The 26,611-nt window shown below is 43.0% G+C and overlaps 1 protein-coding gene across 2 annotated transcripts in view; it reads left to right on the forward strand.

The window, feature by feature from the left end:
* PAPPA2 (pappalysin 2) overlaps positions 1-26,611 on the forward strand; it is a gene marked incomplete at its 5' end in the record, with an annotated part of 212,529 nt that overhangs the window by 62,392 nt on the left and 123,526 nt on the right. For both annotated transcript variants that reach the window (XM_079762097.1, XM_079762098.1), the window contains 2 exons: positions 10,895-11,040; positions 25,142-25,435. In XM_079762097.1, the coding sequence (XP_079618223.1) occupies positions 10,895-11,040; positions 25,142-25,435 (440 nt within the window). The remainder of the gene's footprint in view (positions 1-10,894; positions 11,041-25,141; positions 25,436-26,611) is intronic.

Below are 26,611 nucleotides of genomic sequence, written 5' to 3' on the forward strand. Positions count from 1 at the left end.
GCTAGGGTGGCAGGAGAAAAATGGAGACATGGGTTAGCTCTAGGTTGCCTGGGGAAAGGGAAATCCATCTGGAATCAAGTATCCCTGGTAAACACAAGGAGACCACAAGAGTGTGAGTCACTGCTAGGCCACAGTCTGAATGTAATTGCTCAGCCAACACATGATCTGATCCTCAGCTGGCTTCAAAGCATGGATGTCAGGGGCGGAGAGGGAGAGGGATGGAGGAGTGCTCTCTAGACAAACACTGGTCCTGTCCTTCTTGAGAAGAGTGGCTGGAGGGCATGGCTGCTGGCCTGCCATCTCTCAGAGAAGAGGAGAAGGTAGGTCAGGGATAAGCCAGGAGGTGTGAGTGGGGAAGGGAGGCCAAGGAAGGTGTTGCAGTGGACGACTACAGAATTCTCATTCCTCAGCCATTACAACACTTGCAACTTTCAGATGGACAGGAATGGTCTGGCAACTCTCTGGAATCAAAGTTTACAAGTGATCATGCAAAAGGCAAAGAAATTCTCCCATCAAAAGTCTCTTCATCAGGAGGCACATGGATGGAATTTCCATGTGGAGGCTTTGGGCTTATGAGGCCCTGTCCAGTGAGAAGGTGGAATGAGGAGCCAATGATGACAAGTGGGCCCTGGCCGCAGGTTCAGGCAACTTCTGGGGAAGCTGTGAGAAAAAGCCTTGGAGGATTTGGATCTTCCCATCCTGTATCTCTTTAGAACCAAAGAGACTTCTGGAGTCTATGAGTCTATTCTTTAAATGATTATTTTATTATCTGGTGGTCCATTGGAATTAGTTGCTTTATAAAAGAGAGTCAAATATGAATACAGAAATGGCTGTACCTCCTAGGAGGTGTGTACCTCCTAGAGTGGAATTATTTTAATTCCTTTCAGGGACTTAATATTGAGAAACATTTAGTCTATCATTAGAGGCAATACTGTACCATGTTAGAGAGAGGACTCTGGAATCAGAAGGATCTCCACTGACATTGTAGCTTTCCTCCAGTCACCAGCACAGTACCCTCAGTATCAGTTGGTGGGATCCAGAGTGTCCTGATGTAGTACCCGGGCTTAACCAAATCTGTGGTTAGGACCCAATTTTTTTTTTCTTTCAATCATGGATAGTTGTTACCAGAAAAGTTCACAGAAAAAGAACATTCTAGGCTGAAAAAAAAATTTGTGCACCTTCATGGAACCATGAGAGAGCATAACACAGATGCAGAGCTTTAAGTACTTAGTGGATTTGGAAAATCAATGTAAGAGAAATAATGGCCAGAGTTGAAGCCAGACAGATAGCAAGGGGCCAGGTCATGAGGGGTTTTGAAAATGTATTAAGGCATTTTGATTTCATCCCAAATGCACTGGATACCCCTGGAGTGTTGTAAGTGGGTAAATGGCTTACTCAGATTTCCTTAAGGAAGATGGAAGAAAATGGGGCAGACTGGACATAGGCTAGCATGAACACAGGCTAGCAGTAAAGATTTTGCTCAATAAACCATGAAAGAAGGTATGCTGGCTTAAAGCAATGACAGAGTGGACTGTGGGAGGGAGGGATTTTAGAAATATTCAATATAGAACTTATCAGAGTTGGTGATTGATTGGACATGAAATTGAGAAAGAGAGGACATGGAATTGCGAAAGATAACTCCCTTCCAGGGTGCTGGATACAGAGTAATGATGATGCTTGTCTCCATGATGGAAAAACAAGAAGTGGAAATGAAAAGGGAGGATGAGTTGAGTTTTAGACTTCTTGAGTTTGAGATCTCAAATATCTAGGGGATAATACCCAGTAGACAGTTAATATACTTACCTGGAGCTCAGAAGACAAATCTAAGCTAGAGACACACATTTTGGAGTCATCACTGCAAGAAAAGCTGCAGGAGTGAACATGCTCACCCCAGGGAAGTAGAGAGTGATATGTAAGAATGCAGAGGCTGGGCCTGGGGAGAGCAGTGCTTGAGAGATGGGGGGAGAGAGAAGGTCCCAGGAGAGATTTGGGAAGGGGTGTCTAGATATAGGAGATAAAGCAGGAGAATGCCAACTTACTGAAGCCAAGATGCCAGATGCCTCAGGTAGGAAGGGAAGGGCAGAGAGGTGTCCTGGAGAGAGGAGCTAGGAGACAGTTGGTGACCTTGCAGAGGACAGTTTTCCAGAGTGCTAAGGGTGAATGAACATCTTTATGTTTATATATAATCTAAGCATGTATACAATTTATAATTAACAGAATTTATTATTCTATAACATTTATAAATTCCACATTGAGGAAAAAAATCCGCTACTGTACTTTGAAATTGCGAGTGACAGCAGAAGTCTTTTACTTACTTCTAAGTAGGCGTGATGACTACTAGATTTAGGAGGAGATGAGCATGGCAGTCCTTTCTCAGGAATGCCATCTAAGTGGTCTCCATGTATCTCCCTAGTAAGTGCTTTCCCATTCCCTGTTCTCCCACATGATATTTCACACCTTCTGAGTCTTCTCAAATTTCCGTCCCCATCACCTCACTTCCCACTCTGAGGGGACCCCTCACCTTCTATTTACTGGGAAAGCAGCCTAGAGGAGCTTCCTCTCAAACTACTGCCATCAACCCTCAAAGCCATTTGCCTTCTTTTCTCCTTCCCACCCCCCTCCTATTTCCTCTATCTTCCAGGAGATTCCCAGGAAGTGGTGCTTGAGACAGGAATTTCTCAATATTAAGTCCCTGAAAGGAATTAAAATAATTCCACTCTAGGGGGTACACACCTCCTAGGAGGTACAGCCTTTTCTGTATTCATATTTGATTCACCCAGACCTGGTCCTTCTCCTATTTTCAATTTCAGTGAATTGTGCTACCCAGTTACCCAATTTAAAAACTCAGACATTATTTTGGACTCTTCCTCTTCCTCACCCCGCCTCATCCAATTAATCACCAATTCCTATAAGTTCTATTCCTAAACATCTCTCAAATCCAGCCACAGCCCCTGACAGGCTCCTCTGCCTCCCATTTGCACTCCTCAAATCTATTCTCCACACATTCTTAAGACAAATGGGGGGATAAGGACTCATATGTAACACCTTAATCAATAAAGAAACTTTAAAAAAAGACAAGTCTATCTACAAGGTAAGCTTAGTCATGTTCCTTCCTTGCTTCCAAGCACTCTAAACTTCTGACCATGGTTTGCAAGACCTTTCAGGAACTAGCTGCTGTTCCCCTCGTCAGCATCCTTTCCACTTCTCTCCAACTCTCAGGAACTGCTTAATTTTCTTGCCCAGCCCTCTGGGCCTTTCTATTAGTAGCTCCTCCTCCCAGACCATCCCCTCGCCAGGGTAACACCTTTTCACCTGCCAGGTCTTGGGGCAGATGCCAATTTTGAGATGACTCCCCTGGCACCTCCAGTCCTGGTCCGTGGATTCTCACCACATCTTTTCTCCACCAGAGACCTGCTGAGTCCCAGTACTGCTGGCCCTTTCCTTGTCCCCCCCCTACAGGGACACAGAGGTCCATGAGGTAGAAGAGCTGCCCGGGCTTGTTCAGCATTATATCCTGGTTATTCCGCACAGGACCTGGCATTTAGTAGGTGCTCAGGGAATGCTTTCTGAATTGAGTGTGTCGTCCTACCTTCTAAAGTCAAATGTAAATGATATTCAATTATTAGTTTTCTTACAGGATTTGTTGACCTTCCCCTAGTTCAGTGATGGGCAACCTTTTGAGCTTGGTGTGTCAAACTTCGCCAAAAAACTGAGCATAACTCGGGTAGTGTGTCACTTTGAGGAAAAAACATTATCTCGCAAATGTTTCATCCTCGGCATGCGTGTCATAGGTTCGCCATCACTGCCCTAGTTGATAGAAAGTTGAGTTCAGTGTGGTGCATGTGTATGGTCAAAAAGAACTGACTTCAGTGGTGTGTGTATGTACGATGTATTACAGAAAGGATGCTTTTCTTGAAAATAGGATTTGAAGAAAATCCTATATTAAATCCTTTTAAAATGTTCTAAAGCAGTGAAAGAAAGAGCTTCAGGAGAAAAGCACACACACAAAAAACTGACTAAAATAGTGTATGTATTCATGGGTTTTTGCCATTAGTTGGAACACATTGTGTCCGCTCCAATTACCCATGAGGACCACTCCTCTGGGGAAACGCTTCATATTTTTAAAATCTAGTGTAATGCTCATGGAATTACACTGCCCATTCCTACCTGGGCCCTGAGAGTTTATCATGTACAGTGTTTTTGCCAAGAACCTGCTCTGTCTGTAATCACTAAAAAAGAGTTTTCAAAGAGAGTGTGCTTGGGGCTTTATCTATGGGTGTATTTTTGCCTCTTGTTCTTTACCAGAGGCAGCAGGTCCTCAAGTTTGGCTCCTTCAGATGTAAATGGACCCTTGTGTTTATGGGGATTCTGCAGTTGGGCAGTGTTGGGACATTGGGTGGAAGGATGAATGGGGTATTTTCTATCTCATCTTCCAATTACAGCCCATCTTCACCATTAATACATTCAACTAATATTAAATGAGCATTTGACAATATGCAAGATATGTTTATAGTTATAAATGAATAGAATTATATTAAGCTTATGGCTGTACAGTTTGATTTTTCACTCATTAATATATTGGGCACATTTTTCTATTTTAGTAAATGGGATAATAATAGACCTAGATAATTTTTAATGACTTTCAGTATGGATATTATATGCTTTTAATTTATCTTGCTAGATCTATTTTAAAGGAAATTTAATTTATCTATATTTTGGTATTACATTCTCTGCTATTATACTATACTATTAGAATAATATACTGTGCTATTATACTATCATGTTATTATCTATTTTTTGCTATTATACTATTCTTGTTGGTAAAAATTTAAAGCTCATACAATTCAGGCTTACATATTATAATTACATATTATAGTCCCTTGTGTTATAGACTAGACTGAATGACACTGTAATTCAGATGTGGGGGGCTCATTTCAGGGTGGGATGATGTGGGCTTCACAGAAGAAATGAGATAGAAAATGGGCCTTGAATGTCAGATACAATTTTGTTAATTGTATATGTAAGGGGAGAACATAAGCAAAGCAGGGAGGCCAAAACAAAACAAAAACACAACCAATCAACTAAATAACCTCAAAACCAAAAAGATTAAAGGCATGCTTGACATCAATGGATAAATCAGTTTAGCTCAATCAATGGCATAGTGGTGCTAAGATGGGCTGGGGGTCAGAATAAAAGGCTTTGAGTGGCAACTTAAAGGAAATGTAAAGGATTTGATTGTGCAGACCACAGGGAACCAAGAATGACATGTCCAAGAGAAGCATAGGATAACCAAGTGCAAGTCTGTTTGTGGCAGTGCACTCTCTTTGTGCCTAGAATTAAATCCTAGGGGACTATAGTTTCCCCCAGGGAGTCACAAAACACTGTTGGCAACAGAAATCTGTAGTCATTTCCTCCTATTAATGGGTGCTAAATCCAGAGTCCTTAATACTGTATTTTAGCAATTGTTATTTTTTGTATGCTTTAATTTAAATTTTACATTTGAAACTTTTCAATTTTACCTTTGAGTTTACCCCCATAATCGTAGCTTTTTGATATGTATTTGAATCCAACATATCATCTTTCTAATTTAGGTCATTTTTAAATTTGATAAACTTACATTGTGTAGATTCTTGCAAGACATTGATTAAATAATTCAGTTAAATCAGGGCAAATACAGAGACCTGGTCCCCTGATTTGGTGTGAGTTGTTAGGAATCTCCACCGTCCTCATTAAGATCTCACAAGAGATTCATCATGTATCCTGTTGAATCAAGACATTTTATCCAATGAATCATGCCATTCCAGTAAATCCAACAAAACACCCAAAGCAACAACAAAATAAATGTGATTAATTTTGTGTGATTTCCCCCCACCCCTCTAGTGAGCCCATGGTAGTTCCAGTCATCACCTCTTTCTTATCTAATAGTAAACATTTGTCTATTGAATGCATTGGGAATATTTCTGGGAATTGATAATTGTGCTCACTAATCTGTAGTTTCCAAATTTCTCTTTTTCCTTTAATGGAACTTGAAATATCCTACATTCATTCTTCAGCCTTTTTGCATCTCTTATTATCCACAGAGTTGAATGTTAATTTGTTATCAGCACCTAAATAGGTATTTTTTGGATCTTAGGGTATAATTCTATGATTCATATTAAAAAAAAAACACAAAACAATTCTTGCTCTATTTCTTCAATCAGCTTGAATGTATTTTCCTGTTCTTCTGCCTTGAGAACTAAAATCAAACATTGTAAACACAGCTGGAATATAATACTGAATCAGTCAAAATTTAGTTGCAGAAAACAAAAAGTACTGTAGCTATTTTAACCAACAAAGGAATTTAGTGGTTACAAAGGTTTTGAAAGGGCCAGGGTAGTAGGATTTCATTTGGGCATCTAGGAAGATCTCTCAGAACAACCTCGAAGAACTGGCCAGCAAGTGGAACCCCTGTCAGAGACAGGAAGGCAGGGAGTGTTGGGGTCCCAGCAGCACTGCTGTGTCTAGATTTGCACCAGCTTCTCCACACCCTCACTGCTCGTGCCTGGGCACCAGGACACTCGCCTAGCCATGCTGGCAGGCAGAGAAAAAAGCAAACAGTCAGAAGTAAGGTCTTTATCTCACTGTCACCTTCCACCTCTCACTAGAGCACAGCTGATTAGTAGAATCTCAATCACATCCAGATCCTCTGGGGCAAGGGAACTGGAGAAATGTAGAACCTAACTTCTCTGTCCTCCAGAGCAGGGAGATACCCAAGAAGGGGTTGGGGAAGTTGTGCACAAGCCAATTCATAGCATCTGTCTGGTTCTTTATGCTGATTTTTCAACCCGTCTTCTGCTCTTGCAGATAATTTTGTTCACATGGCTATCATCGTGCCTGTAACCTTGCACTATAACCACCTGTTTACACAGTTATCTTCGTCACCACACCAAGTTTCTTGAAAACAACTGTCATGTCTTATACAACTTTTCATTGCCAAGGCCTAACACAGTTGACTCACAGATTATAGGAAAACTAAGAATAGAAGAAAAATTGTGGGCTTTGGAGTGAGAGGGACTCAGGTTTAAAACTTGCCTCTGAAACTTATAGGCTGTGTGGTGTGGAGCAAGTGACTTTATCTCCGTAAGCTTTAATTTCTTATCTGTAAAATAAAATATGCTAACCTCATAGGATTGTTGTGACCTTCATATGAGAAAATATATATGAAGCATAAAAAATGCAAAGAATGATGTTTTAAAATTTACAGTTTTTAGAATAATAAGCAAAATAGGGACTAGAATGATTCACAAGAAAAACAAATATCAGATATCTTTGAAGTCTGACTTTTTGCCAAGATAAATAATTATTAAAGTGAAAATCATTAATGTGGCAATAATTTATTTGCCTCTAATAGTGATAGTCATTACAATTAATCAGGTCCTAGCTATATGGCACATTCCAATTAGACTGACTGGAATGTGACTGATTTTTTTTCATTTGTGGGGAAGGGCAATTAGGTTGCTAACAACTTTAACAAAAGCAGCTTTGATGGAAGTGATGCTGATGGCATCCAGGTTACACCGGGCAAGGTTTCATCCCAAACCAGTGGGTCACAGTCATAATATTGGTGAGGCAAGTGTGCATCTATCGGGGGCATGTCAGAAGTAAGAGACGGCCCCAGTGCAAGTGCACACGGCCACTTGGGATGTCAGCTTCAAGGGGAACTTATTTCTGAGGCAATTTTTATAAAAATAAAGATGCACCTTCACTTTGGTTGGTCTGAGTCCTCAGGGAGAAGGGTGCAATGGGTATTTCAGTCTAGAGTGTGAAGAGGATGAGGAAGGGGAGATCTTGGCAGGAATTAAGCAGATTCATGCAGTTCATCTCTTGTTTCACATGGTCACTTTGTGACTCTTATGCTTTTTATAACATTTATGTATGTCATTTTACCTTCCATTGAATATTAAGTTCTTTAGGATAGCAAGTCTGTCTCTTAATAAATCATTTTTGAAGCAAAATGTTAAGCTCTGAATTTATGGATTATATTCACTTTCCCCACCCTAGGTCTGAGCCAGACTCTGGCCACATTAGTGTCAAGCTAAGCTGTTTGTCCTCATTGGCTCTGATATAAGTCCTAAAATGACATACATGTGCTGTAATAGGCAAACATTCTACACCAAAGCAGATACACTGACATCTGTATTTTTACTTTTTTGGTTTCTAGAATCATTTGGACACAAATCCTTGTTTCCAACAAAATAAGACATTTTTTCTATCCGTTCAATTAATGACTGTTTAAACTGTGTTTTGAAATGCATTCTCTCTCTTGGACTTGCTGACTTCTATCTATATTTCCATGGAGTGCAGGAGTTGGAGCAACCACACCCAGTTTGCCACCAGCATGATATAACCACTCTCATCTGGAAGGATACTTTATGGTTGGAGAGAGGGATGGGCAAGGAGAAGAGGGCGATGAGTAGAACCAGTTAATGAGGTTGGTGGTGGAGGAAGAGGCCTGTTGGAGGATGCTCAAGGGAAATGAGTGGAACTGCTGCCTGGTTGAGGGAGGACAGAAAGTCGGTGGCCAAGACTGGTAAATGGCAGATGGAGAAGCCAGAAACACACATATAGCCCAAGTAAACTATACCAGGGACAGGCAATTTGGGAAAGTGAGGGAGGGGGAAAGAGAGAGAACTGTCAGATTACCAACTCCTAATGTTAATGGGAGTTCTGGATAGAGACAGGGAAGGGTATGACTTTTATTCCATAGTCCCTGCACTGCATATAGGTGGTTTTTGGTTCTTCCTGCTCTTCTTTTCTTTTTCCTTTCTTTTTCTGTTTCTCTTCTCTTGTCTCATCTCCCATCTGCCCCTTCTCTACTCCTGTCTTCTGGCCTATTGAGGCATCTCTATGTCAAAGAATTATTTGATGTCATCAAAGCTTCATACCATTAATTTATCAAGTCAGGAAATTGTAATTATTTTTAATAGAGGAGAAAGGGAACAAGGATGTGACTAATGTTCAGGGAAAACCAGGCAACAGTCCAAAACACACTGTGTCTCCAGGACGGCAGCAGAAGGAATATCCCTCTGATCATATCTGGCATCACCTCGTGGAATTGGATGATTTCTTGGGGCTGAGAACTATTTTTCCAAGATATTATAACTCAATAAGAAAGTATTTTTCAAATTCCGTTTCTCCCAAGAATCTCTGGTTCTAAAGCAAAATCATTTTTGTTTTTATGTTTTATTTCTCTTTTTGGTTCTGTTCCAAAGAATACTAAAACAATATTTGGGCCCTGGCATCGTCCCAATCCCCCAAAGTTGTGGGTTTGATCCCGTGATCAGGGCACATACAGGAATCACCTAATGGATGCCTAGATTTTCTCTCTCTCTCTCCCCCTCTCTCTGAAATCAATCAATAAAATTAAAAAAAGAGAAAAGCTCTTATACTATGGCCAATGGGTCTTAGCTCTACATATCCACACACCTTTCTCTTTTAAAAAATCCTATCTTTGTGATCTCTATTTCTTGGGTACTCCTTGCTAGTATATCCTACACGAGGCATCAATAAGTAGATGGCTTCAATAGTGTGACTGGGAGATAGAGCAAGCAAGAGAAGAAAGGTCATGCTGTCCTAACATGAGCTTCTGGGTTGGGAGATTACCAGAATAGCAACAGTGGAGCTTGATCCAACTTAGGTTGAGGGAACGGTCTGTTCAGTTGAAGTTGTGATGAGAACATTCCCCTTTTTGGAGTGCAAACCATGGCCAGCCACTATGGGAAGCATCTAGTGAGTCCTAGAGGCCACTGAGCTCTGGTTTCCTTGTTTCTTTTAGAATAGCTCTTCAGTGAGAATGGCAGGCTCTGTTTGCTCGTGGTAAAGTGTTAAATTTCACTGATGCCAGGAATATGAAGGTCTTTGACTATATATGAACTTATAAAAAGATCAAATGCTTATTTCCTTTTCTTTTTTAATGGGCCATGGGGCATGTGTTTTTAATAGACCATTGATTCGGTAAGTGTAAACATAATGTTGCCTAGTGCTTTTAACACCATCAATAAAGATACTTGGTATCATAAGGTAGTGTAGTAGGAGTAGAATTTCTATGATTAAGGGGCTAGAAAAAGAAAAAAAATATATAATTAATATTTTTTTGCAGTAGCTTTATGACACCCTCTCCTACCTATCACTCATCTCTCTTTTTTTTTTTTCCCTCTTTCACTTTCTTTCCTAGCCACTATTTCCCTTTTAAAAAGTAATGTCTGGTTGAAACCTGGCCAGTGTGACTCAGTGGCTGAGCATCCATCTATGAACCAGGAGGTCATGGTTTGATTCCGGTCAGGGCATATGCCTTGGTTGTGTGTTTGATCCCAGTGAGGGGTGTGCAGGGGGCAGCCGATCAATGATTCTCTCTCCTCATTGATGTTTCTATCTCTCTCTCCCTCTCCCTTCCTCTCTGAAATCAATAAAAAAAAAATATTTAAAAAAAAAGAAAAAAAAGTAATGTCTTGGAAGAAGCATATACTAAGATAAAGATTTAGTTGGTCTTCTGATCATAATATATATAGATCGTGCAGTGTGATGCAAAGAAGCTGAGACTGAGAATTAGATGGCCTTCACCATGGCGTGGGATAAATCTCAGGGCAAAGAACTAGGAGTCACATTGGATTTATCTTGAAGAAATCATCTGGGTATAGAGTGAGGACTTGAATATGACGTCAAATGCTGAGTGCTAACAAGGTGGGGTATTATTGATCTTATAATAAATATCCCGAATGTCTTCATGACAGCCTGGTCTCTGCCTCCCTGCCCTTCTAAAAAGTGGCACTGGCTGGGAGTCTGAATAGGTGTGGCTGTGCTCTTCTCTGAGTGCTGACCCCTCAGTGTGACTCTGACCCTCTCTCGTGCTCTGCAGGGCCTACATGAGTGTGAAGGAGCTGAAGGAGGCGCTGCAGCTCAACAGCACACACTTCCTCAATGTCTACTTTGCCAGCTCTGTGAGGGAAGACCTTGCAGGTGCTGCCACCTGGCCTTGGGATAAGGAAGCCATCAGTCACCTGGGTAAGTGAAGTGGAGACCAAACATGAATTTGTCAAAATGTTTCACTGCAGACAGGTAAGAGATATTAGAGCAAACAGAGGGAAATGCTCAGGATGTTCTAGACCCGTGGTCGGCAAACTGCGGCTCGCGAGCCACATGCGGCTCTTTGGCTCTTTGAGTGTGGCTCTTCCACAAAATACCACGGCCTGGGCGAGTCTATTTTGAAGAAGTGGCTTTAGAAGAAGTGGCATTAGAAGTTAAAGTTTAAAAAACTTGGCTCTCAAAATAAATTTCAATCGTTGTACTGTTAATATTTGGCTCTGTTGACTAATGAGTTTGCCGACCACTGTTCTAGACTGACTCTATAATCTAGATATAAGTAAGGTGATGACATGGAATGAGATTGATTCTATGTGTTGGAGGCATAACAATTAAACCCAACGAATGAAGACCAGAGGAAGTAACAAAAGTAGAAAAAAATAAAATAGAAAGTAAACATTCATTAGAATAAAATTAACAGAACCAAAAGTTTTTTGGGGGAGGGAGGAGAAAAGAATTGATAGACCCCTAGAGAGTAAAAAAAAAACAAACCCTGATCAAGAAAAAATAAGTAATAGAGAAGGAATGTATTGCCACTATGAGGAATAAAGGAGGTAATATTCTTACATATACTTCAGACATTAATAGGCAATAAGTATTTTCCACAAATGGTGTTGAAGCAATTGGACATCCACAGGCAGAAGAAGACAAATCTTAATGTGAATTTCACACCTTGTACAGAAATTAACTCAAAATAGATCAGATATTTAAATATAAAAAATAAAACTATAGAACTTTAAAAGGAAACATAGGAGAAAATCGTCAGGGCAGGACTACAAGAAAGAGTGAACTTATAAATAACACCAAAAGCATAGTCCATATAAATAACTGATAAATTGTACTCCATCAAAATTTAAAACTTTTTCTCTGAGTCTGTTTAGACAAAGAAACATCAGACTTGGAAGAAATGTTTGCACACCATACATCTCACAAAGGATTTGTATCTAGAATATGTAAAGAACTCTCAAAATTCAACAGTAAAACAGACATTCCAGTTAGAAAACGGGCAAGACATGAACAAACATTTTACCAGAGAGGAAATACAGATGGGAAATAAGCACATGAACAGATGTTCAATATAATTAGCCATTAGGGAGATTCAAATTGAAACCAGATGTAACTACTCATTTATTAGAATGGCCAAAATAAAAAATACGGGGGGATGTAAGGTACAGCCCAGGGAATAGAGTTGATACTACTGGAATACGTGTGCACACTGACAGGTAGCTACCAGACTTATTGTGGTGATAGCATCATGAAGTATGTAAATGTCAAATTACTATATCGGACACCTGAAACTAACAAATATTGTATGCCAACTATACTTTAATAATTTTTAAAATAATGACAGTATTAAATGCTGGTGAGGACACAGGGACACTGGATCTCTCCTACATTGCTGGTGAAATGTAAAATGGCACAGCCACTCTGCAGAATGCTTTGGCAGTTTCTTATAAAACTAAACAAACATATGCCCTATGCTCCAGCCAGTGGACTCTTGGACACTGATTGTAGAGAAATGTAAACTTAAACAGATTCAAAAGCTTTTATATCAGTTGTCCTAGCAGTTTTATTTGTAACTAGGGGCCCAGTGCATGAATTCATGCACCTTGAAAGGAACTGTGGGCTATGAGGCTGCGGTGGGCACAGGGGCAGGTCTCAGCCCATCCTCCACGCCCCTTCCCGGCCCCTCCCGGTTCCCTGTCTGCCGGCAGCCCCGCTCCCGCCGCCTCTCCCATGCGCTCCATGGAGTAATTGGGGCCAGTGCCAGCAGCGGGTGCGAGCGGGGCCAGTGTCAGCAGCAGGTATGAGCACCTGGTGGGACCGCAGTGCATAGGAGCAAAGAATTTTCAATAACCACCAAAGCTTCACCCTGATGACAGCGACCACCTTGGTCTGGCACCCCTGCTCACCTGCTCCACCATCCCACTGCAGCCAACACCCACCATGTTCCGCTCGTACCCCCTGGTGGTCAATGCATGTCATAGAAACCGGTTCAGTTGTTCCACCATTTGGTCTATTTGCATATTAGCCTTTTATTATATAGGATAGTTTCAAACTGGAAATGACAAAAGTGAGTTCAGTGCTAACTGCTTACACCAACTGTAGTCCATCTGTAGTACAATGGAATCTATTCAGCAACAAGAAGGAACAAAGGACTCATGGGTGGAATGACTCAGATGACTCTCAAGGGCAGGGATCCTCAAACTTTTTAAATGGGGCCAGTTCACTGTCCCTCAAACCATTGGAGGGCCGGACTATAGTTTAAAAAAAAACTATGAACAAATTTCTATGCACACTGCACATATCTTATTTTGAAGTAAAAAACAAAACGGCAAAAACGCCCACATGTGGCCTGCAGGCCATAGTTTGAGGATGCCTGCTCAAGGGTATTATGCTGAGTAGGAAAAAATCCCCAAAGTTACCTGCTGTATGATTCCACCTATGTAGTATTTTCAAAATGACAGAATTATAGAGACCGAGAACAAGTTAGTGCTTGCCAGGGGTTAGGAATGGGCTAGAGATGGGGGGCGGGGTATGAGTGTGGGTGTGACAAAAGGATAGCAGGTGGGTGATCTTAATGGTGATGGAACAGTTCAGTATCTTTTTCTTAAGTCATCATCCATGGATATATTTAGAGAGTAATGGAGATGGGGAGAGGGAGGGAGGCTGGAAGGGGGAGAGAGACGAGAGAGAAACATTGATGTGAGAGAGAAACATCAATCGGTTACCTCCCATTCGTGTCCTGACCAGGGATTGAACCCACAACCTAGGTATATGCCCTGACCAGGAATCAAACCTACAATCTTTTGGTGTACGGGATGACACTCCAACCAATTGAGCTACCGGGCCAGGGTTCAGTACCTTGATTTTGGTGGTGGTGGTTATACAAAGGTATCCCTGTGATAAAATTGTGTAGAGCTACACATACTCACTCACGTGTGCATGTAAGACCTTGTGAAATCTGCATGAGGTCTGTAACCTCTATGCAGAAGCAGAGTACTTGGCATATAGCAGGTGCTCGTTGAATGCTTAGTGAATGAAGGGATAAATGAATAAATGAGTGAAGGTATTAAATTTAAATGGTTTCCAGAATTATCTCATGAATTATTGACTCATCATGAATTGCAAAAGAAGCTGGGGATACTTATGTTTTACTCTTAAACATTTTTTACAGCCATGTCTCCCTATAGCATGATAGGTAATGTGATCTTCAGAAGTAGCCTGAGCAGCTGAGAGGTCTGGCTCGATGTGAAATGGCTCCTGTGCATACTTATTTCTTCTTGTTCAGTCATCACTGTGATTGAACAAAGGAATTCTTTTGACCTAAACCAGGCGTAGAACAGTACAGGCAGAAGCATAACATTATAGGGGAAGACATTTAGGAGTTTCTTTTAAAAAAACATACATATTTTTACTGATTTCAGAGAGGAAGGGAGAGGAAGAGAGAGAGATAAAAACATCAATGATGGGAATCATTGATCAGCTGCCTCCTGGTTGGAGCCCACAGCCTGGGGATATGCTCTGACTAGAAATTGAACCTTGACCTTCCAGTTCATAGGTTGACGCTCAACCACTGAGCCACACCAACCAGGCTAGGATTTTCTTAATAGTCTTTTCAAGACTTGAGATTACTTGTTTGTGTCAACATATAAGACTCCTGCATTTTGAGGGTCAGCTGAGTGACCTAGCAGATAAGTATAGTAGCCAAATGTTTGAAGATTGAATCCCACTTCTGATCACCAGTGGCTTCAGTGACTATCCTAAAAGACCAGGGTGATTTATGGTCCTCCTTTGCCATTAATGCCATTTCTGCCATTTAGTGTAATTTTGTACTTTTAATCCTGTTAGTAACCCAGGGAAGAATTTTTCATAAGTAAATGAATGTATGAGAGCCCCTAATGTTTATTGGTTTGAGTATCTTTAGCCTTAGTACTCAGCACTTAAATTGAAAATATATCTTCAAAGGCAGAAAACTAATTTAAGTGGTAAACCATTTGTAAACTGTTAATCCCAGGCACATGATGATAATTCATTCACTTATTCATGCATCCAGAACCTATTGAATCTGTTTCAAGGCAATACCAGAGATAGGACAATAAAGGAATTCACCCTAAAGGTTTGCACAGCTTAACTGGGAGATAGACTTGTAGACACACCCTTAGGGTGCAGTGTGATGATACCGCACAGGAGGTCAGGCAAGAGCAGGAGAGAAAGTGTTACCTTGTGCCCATAGCACCTGGGATGAGTTTCCAGAGGGGCGAGGCTGGAGAGGAGAATTGAAAGAGCCTTGCTTGGCAGACAATGAGAGGGCATTCCAGACGGAGTAGGCTCATAGGTGCCAAGGTTTGGGCTGTTAAAAACCTGGGCATACTTAGAGGTGGAATATATTGGCTAGAAGAGTGCTCTTCAAATTTATTTTTGCTCTCTTATACCCCCTAAAAGACTTGGAAAAGTCTCTGTACCCTTTACACAGTCTAAGAGGGACAACTAAACATTCAATCATACATTTCAATAGAAGCAAATGATATAAATTCTGCTATATTATAAATTATTGACATTTTAAAATAAATTTTAAGTCTACTCTTCTAAATGTATCCTTAGTAACGTAACAATTTGATAATCACTATCATTTATTTAAAAAAATTTGTGGCCATGCACTTTTTTAACATTGGGGGACTATTCACTGATTCTTTTGCTCTTTGAATTTGTGTTTCTACTTCATTTCTCCTATAGAACTTCATATTAATGGGACATATAGATGCTTATTTTTTCAAAGTCTCAGTTGGTCACCCATTTCTCTGCTAAAAATATATTTTGACTAAAACAAATTTTTGCATTAATTCTTTTTTAAACTAAACTTTTAAATGTTGATACAGTAGTATATTTGCATGTGGTTGTAGGAATAATACAAATAGATTCCACAAACCCCTTACCCATTTTCCTCAATGGTAGCATCTAACAAAACTGTGGTACAACACAAATAGGATATTCACATCAATACTGATTATAAGTTCTAAATTGTTGAAAATTTCTCCTCAATTGAGTTGATTTTGGAACCGATTACTTGTCCAAAGTTGATAAAATCAACATTTTGAAGTGTTGATTGATGACTAGTAAACAAAATGGGAAATGCACATCTTAATGAGGTGAGTGTCTTTTTCCCCCAAAATTAGTTATTGTGCCTGTGGATGAATAATAGCAATTGCTGTAACAAGATAGGATTCAGCATTAGTTATATTGCTTTTTAAAAATTTATAGCTCTAAGTACTGAGAAACTTTGTTCACATAATTAAGTAAATGTGGGGAGAGAGAATTCTTTTTGACTGAGTGGTTGGTGGTGCCAAGGCAGAAAATATAGGAAAAAGAGGAGTGAAGGGAGAGCTGGTTTGGTTTTGGATATGTTGAGTTTGGGGTCATCTGAAGGGACTTAAACAGAAGAAGGAGGAGCAGAACTTAGGAGAGAGAGATCTAAGTCCCCTGTGGCCCACAAATACCGGTGCCGCAGAGTTGAACTCAGCACCAGGGCACGCTGGCCAGGTTAGACAAGAGACTCAGTCACTCTCTGGCACCGGAGTTAGACACTCAGGAGTGTCCTGGGCCAACCATCTTCCTTAATTGTTCTAGAAAATGTCTGTCTTGCCAAATAACATTCTGACATCCCAATAAGATCACAAGCAACAGGCCCAGTGTGCATGGAACCCAAGGGACATGTGGGAGGGAACCTGGCTCATAATGGGGGTTTAAACATACAGGATCTACAAATGAGTTCAGATAATGTGACCTTGTAGGGGGGAAAAAAATCTTTGAATTATAGAGTGGAATATAGCTTCACATAGATAGGAAATAATTGGCTCTTGAGCAAGTTGCCTCTCTGGGCCTTAGTGTCCTTATACATAAAATGGGGGTAATAAGCATAAGGAACAGTATCTGGCACATAGCACAGCCTCAGAAATGCTAGCTTCATTAGTAGCAGCAACAATAACAGCGGCAGTGTAGAACGTTTCAAACATTGTGTGTCTGTGGTTGACCTTCCTGGGTTTGCTAACAGCCTCCCATCTCACTTCCTTTCCAACCTGGAGACTTTGCCCTGGAGAGATGTTGGCTCCTTTACAAAGAGAAAACAAGTGTCCTTAGGGGTCCAACTGCTTTCAATGGTAGAGCAGCTGCTAAGAAGCAAAGGGAGTCTCCTTATCAGCCTGAGAAGCGTGAGTGATGGGTGGCCGTTTGCGGGGATGCGTGGCTGTAGGGCAGGGTCTATGAATGTCACTGGGCCCAGGGGACCAAGGAGAGCAGCCATCTTGGGGTGATGCTGGAGGGACAGCTCTCTGGAGAAGGCAAAGCAACAGCTGAGTAGGGAGTGGGCAAGGTGGAAGTAGCAGAGATGAGCTCAGGGGTGGGATACCTTTTTATCACCCAGAAATTTGGAGGGGGTCTCCCAGGACAAGCCTCAACTTCCTCCTAACCAAGAGGTTGGCATTGAGATTAGGGTGTTACATCAATTGTGCCACATTCATGCACAGTGGGGTTTAGGTCTCAGGGGCAGAGGCAGCCAGAGACTTGACAAGCAGGAAGTCTTTGTAGTCTCTGCCAGGTTGTTTTAGCGAGTGCAGGTGCAGAGAGCAGAGGAGGAGGTAGAAGAATGTACAGGAGGTAAAGAGGGGAGGGCTGGTGCACTACCATTAAGTGGTTGGGCCACACAAAGGAAATACTGTCCCCTATCCATGGGTCTCTCTATGGTGCCTAAGCAGAGGGATTCTTTCTGGAGATGAGGAATAAATGAGGTATGTACACTGGAGATCACCATGTAAATAGGAAGAATTGTAGGATTAGTAATGAGACAGACTACCTGACATGAACAAGACAGGGATTGGTCTTGGAATCACCCACTGGCTACTGTTGTAGATTATTTCATTGTCAGAAGACAGCATTCAGTAAGTGGGCTTATCCCAGGTGCACTGGGGTTTCGAACTTGGGTGAGCACTCTTGTATAGTGAAAATTTTGGACAAAATTACTCTAGGATATGAATTTCATGCCCTGAAATTGGGGTGTCCCAAAGGTAGGTTCATGCATTTATAAGTAGGTGGAATAAATAAGCATCTTTACATGTGATTATTTACGTACAAATAACCTTTATCTCTTCTTTTAAACTTGTAATCATTGACTACTTGGTGCCCAGAACAGTGCCTGACATAGAATAGATGCTCAATAAATGCTAAGTTAATAAATGAATTATAGAAAATATTTTAATACATATTCTGTAGTGCCTGAAATTCTGGCTTACAGTGGTGTGTGTGTGTGTGTGTGTGTGTTTGAAGCACTTCCCTCATTCAGGAGCAAGGAAAGAATTACATAAATCTTCAATGCCTCAGTAATAACATCTTAAGTTTTTAAAATCATATTACTGCCCTAACTGGTTTGGCTCAGTGGATAGAGCATCAGCCTGCTGACTAAAAGGTCCCAGGTTTGATTCCGGTCAAGGGCATGTACCTTGGTTGCGGGCACATCCCCAGTAGGAGGTGTGCAAGAGGCAGCTGATTGATGTTTCTCTCCCATCAATGTTTCTAACTCTCTATCTCTTTCCCTTCCTCTCTGTAAAAAAATAAATAAAATATATATTTTTTAAATCATATTACTTTTCTCCTGTGAGGTGGGAGTAGCTGGAGAGCCTGAAGGGCTTGACAGTTGTGGGTAGGAATGGCTAAAAGTGTATAAAGAAGGAAAAAATGACACCACACTGCAAAATCTTTATCCTCTACACATTTCTTTCTTGGTTTAGTCTTGCCCAAAATAAGGACTTCCTTCTAATGAGACCACAGGCTATAAAACTAAGAAGCCAATTCAAGATTTGGAGATGAATGGTTTCTGGTCTGGTTCTGTTAAAAATGTGCTGCTTTTTCTAGCTCCCATGATTTTTTAAAAAACTTTCTCTATTTCTTTCTCTCCCTTTGTGTATCAGTCCACTTCTGCCAGTTCTTTGCTTCTTCCTTGGACCCCCAGCCACACTTTGATAGCTTTGTCCCTTTGTGGTGAAAAGTGTATTTTGAGGAGTGTTTTTAGCCAGTAACTGGAAGTAATTATGTAGGCACCTGCAGATCAGCCCTGAACCTCCATGTTTTATGGGCATATAATATTCAGCCCTAAAAGTTTTACAGAACTGTTTTAAAGTCATTTCCACTTGTGTCCTTTTCTCAAACTGCCTTAGGGTGTGTGTGTGTGTGTGTATGTGTGTGTTTATGGAAGTGGCTTTGGAAATCATTCTCTTCACCACGTGCCGCTCTGGCTGTCTTGTGCTGAAGCTGGGAAAAGCCAGTTGGAAGCTGCTAATACAGCATCACTTTGGGAGCTTGGCTGTCTGCTACTTAGATTTCATCTTCTAATCAGCAACTTCCCTCTATTTTCTTCCCATTACCACACAACAACCCTGTCTTACTCTGTTAGCTTGTCCCTGATAATCAAAGCTAAAAGGTCTTCTAAGGAAGCGTGTTCCACCGGCAGTCCATTAAGCAACAGCTGTGTCACACATGGCCACCAGTTGCTAAATCGAGGAAGCCCCATCCATATTACATTCTATGTATAGTCAGTGGTACTGTTCAAATCCCAGTGTATACATTCAGATATGCAAGAAATTAAATTCTTAATTATTCTTCTATAATTGAACTTAATTTCTATTTTGCGTCCCTATGTTGTTGAGTGGTAGAGATTTACTCTTACTAGTAGTTGAGCTTATTCTGCCTGGGGCTGTATCTAATGTGTAGATGGCTTACAGATGCCAAGGCCATTTTATGTTCAGTCATCAGGTGAGGCTGGCACCTGAGATGACCCTTGCTCCCATCAGGGAACCACCTTCAGGGAGTCTCTGGGAGTCTCTCTGTCACCCTTTCCTCTAAGCTCAACTGGTCAGCCATTCTTCTCTAGACTGAGACTATGCACCCAAGAATTCATCGCCAGAAGGAGGCAAGATCCCCCACTGTCAGGCCACATGCACCTTTTTGAATCTTTATCCTTTTACCAGGGCTTTGGAAAGTTCTACTCAATCTGGACCCACCATCATACATACATTCTCATTATTTTCCTTTTATTCTTTTTTTTTTCCTTCCAGCTTAGGAGAATCTTTTCTAGGCTGAGATGTAGGGGTGACATTGCTAACGTGAGGCAAAGCTCATTATATCCTCCATTCATCCACCATGCTGGCTAAACCATGGAGGCCTCTCAGAATCCAAATGGCATAGGCTTTGGAAACTATCACAGCCAGAAGAGAACTCCTTCTTTCCTTGCATTTCACTCTGTTCTGTATTTCTTAGTGAGGCAGTGGATGAATGAGGAGAATCTGGCTTCCGGAACTGGCAGTGTAATAAGGGGGTGGAGGGGAGGAGCAAGGAACCATTGGGGTGAAATACTAGTATTTCTAACTTGTTGCTCTTATATTCATACTATTGCTTCTTAGTTTCCCCTGCTTAGGTACTTTTGGTCTTGTCCATAGACAGCCTTGCTGGACAGGTGTTGGGGAGGTGAACAAAGGCAGAGAGAGTCTGACAGTGTCTTGGAGTGAAGATTGAGGGGCCACAGTATGGTTGAACCCATATTTTGGCATGTCTTTCTACTTCCTATTTCAATGTAGCAGGTTGGAGCAGAGAGCACACAGGAAGGGATTCCGTTACAAGGGAGGGGATCCTGTCCCCCATATTAACACCATATTTTATCCCTCATCTATGTTTTAATCCTCCGAGATGAGGAGAAACAAAAATGAGCAGTGTTTCTGAATATAGTAATATTCAAATATTGAATACTAGAGGCCTAGTGCACAGATTTGTGCACCGGTGGGGTCCCTCGGTCTGGCCTGTGCCCTCTCACAAACCGGAACCCCTCGGGGGATGTTGGACTGTGGGTTTTGGCTTGGTCCCCGCAGGCCAGGCCAAGGGACCCCACTGGTAGATGAATCTGTGCACCGGGCCTCTAGAATATATATAAAATCTTTGCTTAATCTCTTCCTGCCCGACCCTTTCCCTCCTTCCCTCTGAGATTCATCAGTCTGTTCCATGTTTCCATGCTTGTGCATTGAGCATCTGCCCCTTGGTGGTCAGTGCGCGTCATAGCTACTGGTCAAATGGTCGAACGGTTGCTTAGGCTTTTATATATATAGATAACCAGAAAAGTGGGAAGGAAAATATTGTTGGCACTACAGAATAAGAGTGTCTTGTATGCATCTAACCTACCAGCAAGGTCTATGAAGAATTAAGTTCTCAGCCCCGATCCTATAATGTTTCTTTTCCTCCTGCAATCACTAATTTCAGGCTACTGTGAATAATTTTTGAATGCTCATATGTCATCTATGAAGAGAATAGACACACTGATCCATTTTAAACTCTGTCCAAGTCTTGTCTGTCCTCTGGGTGCCTGTGGGTCCCAGGATCAGAATGGCATGGAAACCAAGCTTGAACAGCTTAAGGGCAAATCAGAGCTCCTTGTGTGAGCATGTTTGTCTGCTTTGCCTGGCAATGCCTGGTTTTACTCTGGAAGGTCTGCCTGTTTGTGATCACACTCTAGCTTCTGTTATCTTGATGAATGAAGGTGGTCAGGAGGGAGCCAACAAGGGTGGGGCAAATGAGCGTGTGTGGCCAGCTGCATTATATAATTACAGTAATATTGACAAATGGTCCAGTACACACCTTGAGTTACTTTGTTCTAAAAAATAAGCAAAATACTTCTTTGTCTACATTATTCCTTCAATCTTCATAATAACCCTTTGAGATTGAAATACTTGTTATTACCATTGAACAGATTGGGAAATAGCCTTGAGAGCTTTCAAGGAATATTCCCAAAGGTAAGGGTCAGTACATTTCCAGTGCATGTCCATAGCCAAAGGAGCCCTGGACACTCCAAAGGCCATCCCATGCGAGAGAGGCTTCCAAACAGTGGAGTAAGGACCCTCTAGTAACCCTCAGCACCTGACCATGTTGCTGGCAATGAAAATGGAAGAAAGTATAGGTAGCAGCATCAGGAGGTGATGCTGGTTGGTTTGAATCCTATATAAGAAAAGAGTAATATGCAAATTGACTGTCACTCCAACACACAAAGATAGCCGCCACCATGTGGTCAAAGATGGCTGTCCCTATGCGGACACAAGATGGCTGCCACAAGATGGCCTGCAGGGGTGGGCAGTTGTGGGAAATCAGGCCAGCAGGGGAGGACAGTTAGGGGTGACCGGACTGGCAGAGGAGGGCAGTTGGGGGAGACCAGGCCTGCAGGGGAGGACAGTTGGGGGGGACCAGGCCTGCAGGGGAGGGCAATTGCGGGGAACCAGGCCAGCAGGGGATGGCAGTTGGGAGAGACCAGGCCTGCAGGGGAGGGCAGTTCGCAGGGCCCAGGCCTGCAAGGGAGGGCAGTTTGGGGCAATCAGGCCTACAGGAGAAGGCAGTTAGGGGTGACCAGGCCTGCAGAGGAGGGCAGTTGGGAGAGACCAGGCCTGCAGGGGAGGACAGTTTGGGGGTCCCAGGCCTGCAGGGGAGGGCAGTTCGCAGGGACCAGGCCTGCATGGGAGGGCAGTTTGGGGCAATCAGGCCTGCAGGGGAAGGCAGTTGCGGGGGGGAGAGAGGGGACCAGGCCTGCAGGAGAGGGAAGTTGGGGGCGACCAGGCCAGCAGGGGAGGGCAGTTAGAGGTGACTAGGCCTGCAGGGGAGGACAGTTGGGGGTGGCAAGGCCAGCAGGGGAGGGCAGTTGGGGGGACCAGGCCTGCAGGGGAGGGCAGTTGGGGGGGACCAGGCCTGCAGGAGAGGACAGTTAGGGGTAACCAGACCTGCAGGGAAGGGCAGTTAGAGGTGACCAGGCCTACAGGAGAGGACAGTTGGGGGGGACCAGGCCTGCAGGGGAGGGCAGTTGGGGGCGACCAGGCCGGAAGGGGAGGGCAGTTAGGGGGCACCAGGCCTGCAAGGGAGGGTAGTTGGGGGCAATCAGGTCTGCAGGGGAAGACAGTTGGGGGACCAGGCCAGCAGGGGAGGGCAGTTAGGGGTGTACGGGCCGGCAGAGGAGGGCAGTTGGGGGCGGCCAGGCCTGGAGGGGAAGACAGTTAAGGGTGACCAGGCTGGCAGGGGAGGGCAGTTATGGGCGACCAGGCTGGCAGGAGAGTGCAGTTAGGGGCAATTAGGCTGGCAGGGGAGCAGTTAGGCATCAATCAGGCTGGCAGGCGAGTGGTTAGGGGGTGATCAGGCTGTCAGGCAGAAGCGGTTAGGGGCAATCAGGCAGGCAGGCGAGCGGTTGGAAGCCAGCAGTCCATGATCGGGCCTAAACAGGCAGTCGGACATCCCTCAAGGGGCCCCAGATTGGAGAGGGTTCAGGCTGGGCTGAGGGACACACATTCCCTCCCCCCCCCCATGCACGAATTTTGTGCACCGGGCCTCTAGTGTTAATATAAAAGAGTCCTGGAAAGTGGCAATTGTACTTTCATTTCATTATTCTTATGAAGTCGCTCCTGGGAAAGGAGTATACAGGCCCCTGAAAGGTGGGGTTCCCAGGTCCTCAGACCCTCCCTGGTCCAACCATACGGTGGACTCCGTTTTTATTTATTGTTTACCATGTCTTGTTCCTTCTTCATGAAAAGAAGTTCTCACATTTGTCTTTAGATTTTGGACAGCAAGCTTTTATGCTTCACATAGACTTTGGCCTGAAATGCATGTGTGTGTGTATGAATGACTAGAAACCACTCCTCTAATCCTATATAATAAAACCTAATATGCTAAGTGTCTGGTCATTGGTTCAACCAATCAAAGCATAATATGCTAATGATATGCTAAGGTCGCTCAACTGCTCACTATGACATGCACTGACCACCAAGGGGCAGACACTCCGACTGGTAGGTTAGCTTCTGCAGGGGTCCGGCTGGGACTGAGCAAGATGGGCCGGACACACCCTGGAGCCCTCCCGTGGTCCCTCCCTGGCTGGCCAACCTCCCGCGTCCCTCCCCGGCCCCAGTTGTGCAAGGGTGGAGTCCCTCAGCCTGGCCTGCACCCTCTCACGATTTGGGACCCCTCGGGGTATGTCAGAGAGCTGGTTTCTGCCTGATCCCGTAGGAGAGAGGAAGGAGGGGACAACGTGATAGAGAGAGGCCATGAAGATTACTAGGCAGTGAATCTGGCTCCTGGGAAAACCCAGGGCAGATCTGACAGCAGAATGTCTGCGCTGCTCCTTCCCAGCTCTTTCCCTTCGCCACCAGCTACAGGGACATGGAAATCTTGGAACACATATTACAAGGCCGAGGTGATGACAGTCCATGGTAGCACACATTTCTTCACATGATATTTATGATTGTCTCATGCAGTCCTGCATGTTAGCTCTTAGTAGCCCTGGTGAGAACAGGAAGGGAGCCTAGGGTTGAGCCCTGCTAGCCCCTCATTCTATAGATGGAGAGTCAGGAGAAGGTCCAAGGGCAGAGGCATGGTCCTATAGCGAGTTAATGTCAGGATCGCATTCCAGTTCCTTAAGTTCCAGTCCAATGTGGCTCCCTAAACTCAGACTCTCATGGACAGAATTACTGTAAGAGGCCTAGGACCTCGGGGTTTTCCTTAATGAGTATTGTTGTACACAGCACTTCCTCCTAAATTAGCATATGCAACATTCTATCTAACACACATATGGTAGCCAAGCTCATTACTATGTGTTGCATGCAGATGATTTGGGGGAAGAAGTCCCATCTCTCTGGAATAAAAAAATATTACTATCAGTAAGTGTGTTAAAAGGCTTACATTTTTCATTAGAATTTAAGCACTGTCTTGTTAAATCTATATTCTCCTGTTTGGGGATTGTACATTAAGAGTGCTACGCAGGCTAATTTTTAAGTTGATAATTTTGTATGGCCCACAAATTATGTTATAAATATCTGAATGGCCCTTGGCAGGAAAAGGTTCCCCACCCCTGCCTTGGAGGCTGACATTGAACACTTGCTAATTTATGAGAAGACATAACTAAGGATCAGAGGGCTGCCATTCCTTAAATGCTCAGAGATGTTTTCCAAACCTTCTACTACAGGTGGCGTTGTCCTCAACCCAGCCTATTACGGAATGCCTGGCCATACCAACATCATGGTCCATGAGGTGGGGCATGTCCTGGGACTCTACCATGTCTTCAAAGGGGTCAGTGAAAGAGAATCCTGCGATGACCCCTGCAGGGAGACAGTGGCCTCCATGGACACAGGAGACCTCTGTGCTGACACTGCGCCCACTCCCAAGAGTAAGCTGTGCCAGGATCCGGAGCCTACCAATGACACTTGCGGCTTTACCCACTTTCTGGGGGCTCCATTCAGTAACTACATGAGCTATACAGGTATCACAGTCTCAATGTGCTTGCTTTCAATGAAGATGATGCGGGGAGTTTGGGGGCTGGGAGGATGGACGTGCAGGAGGTGGAGAGGATTTTCAGGCAGTCATTTATGCCCTAGCATTGAAGTATATTTATCATGAGATATTCTTTTCTTCATGTCTTTGAAGAACTTAAAGAAATTTTGAGATATGTAGGGGTCTCATTGACTAGATTTATCATTTATTACTAAAATTAAGGACAGGTTTGATTTAATGACTTATTCCAGTGTTGAAGGAAGGAGGTGATTTTTCTATAAGTTCCATGGACTTGTTTGGTGATAAGTTCTAGAACTATCCAAAAAATAAAAATAAATCAACCATAGAACCCTGCTATGCCTTTGGAGGGAAGAAGGGGTAGTGAGCTGGTCCTATCTGTTGCTGATTAATAAATTTTTATCCAAGTTTCATTTCAGTGTATAATTCTGGTGCATCACATTCATAAGGACCCGCCTCCCTTCTTCCCCCAAAAAGGTCACAGTGGTCCTTGCCAGGGCAGAGCAGCCAGACAGTGGGCTGCAGAGGGCAGAGCTGTTTAAATCCTGCTTTTCAAGTGGGCAGAGGAAACATCTAAGAAGCAGGGCGCAGTGCTGGCCAGTGTGGCTAGGTTGCTTGGGCATCATCCTTTGTGCACCAAAGTGTTGCTTATTTGATTCCCAGTCAGGGCACATGCCCTGCTTGTGGGCTTGATCCCCAGGTGGGAGTGTGCAGGAGACAGCTGATCAATATTGTGCTCTCACATTAATGTTTCTCTCTCTCCCTGTCCCTTTCTCTCTCTCTCTCCAAAACTCAATAAAAATATTTGTTGTTAAAAGAAGCAGCAGGGGTGAGTGTTTGACTGGTGTGCTCTTATTTAAAAAGGAGTTCTTACCATTTGCAACAGCATGGATGGAACTGGAGAGCATTATACTAAGTGAAATAAGCCAGTCAGAGAAAGATAAATATCACATGATCTCACTCATTTATGGAATATAATGAACAACATAAACTGATGAACAAAAACAGATCCAGAGACAGAGACACATCGATTAGACCTTCAAACCTTAGAGGGAAGGTAGGGGAGGGTGGGGGTAAGGGGGAGAGATCAACCAAAGGACTTGTATGCATTCATATAAGCCTAATCAATGGACACAGACTACAGAGG

The sequence above is a fragment of the Cnephaeus nilssonii genome (genome assembly GCF_951640355.1).
Source record: "Cnephaeus nilssonii genome assembly, chromosome: 21".
Classification (NCBI taxonomy): Eukaryota; Metazoa; Chordata; class Mammalia; order Chiroptera; family Vespertilionidae; genus Cnephaeus; species Cnephaeus nilssonii.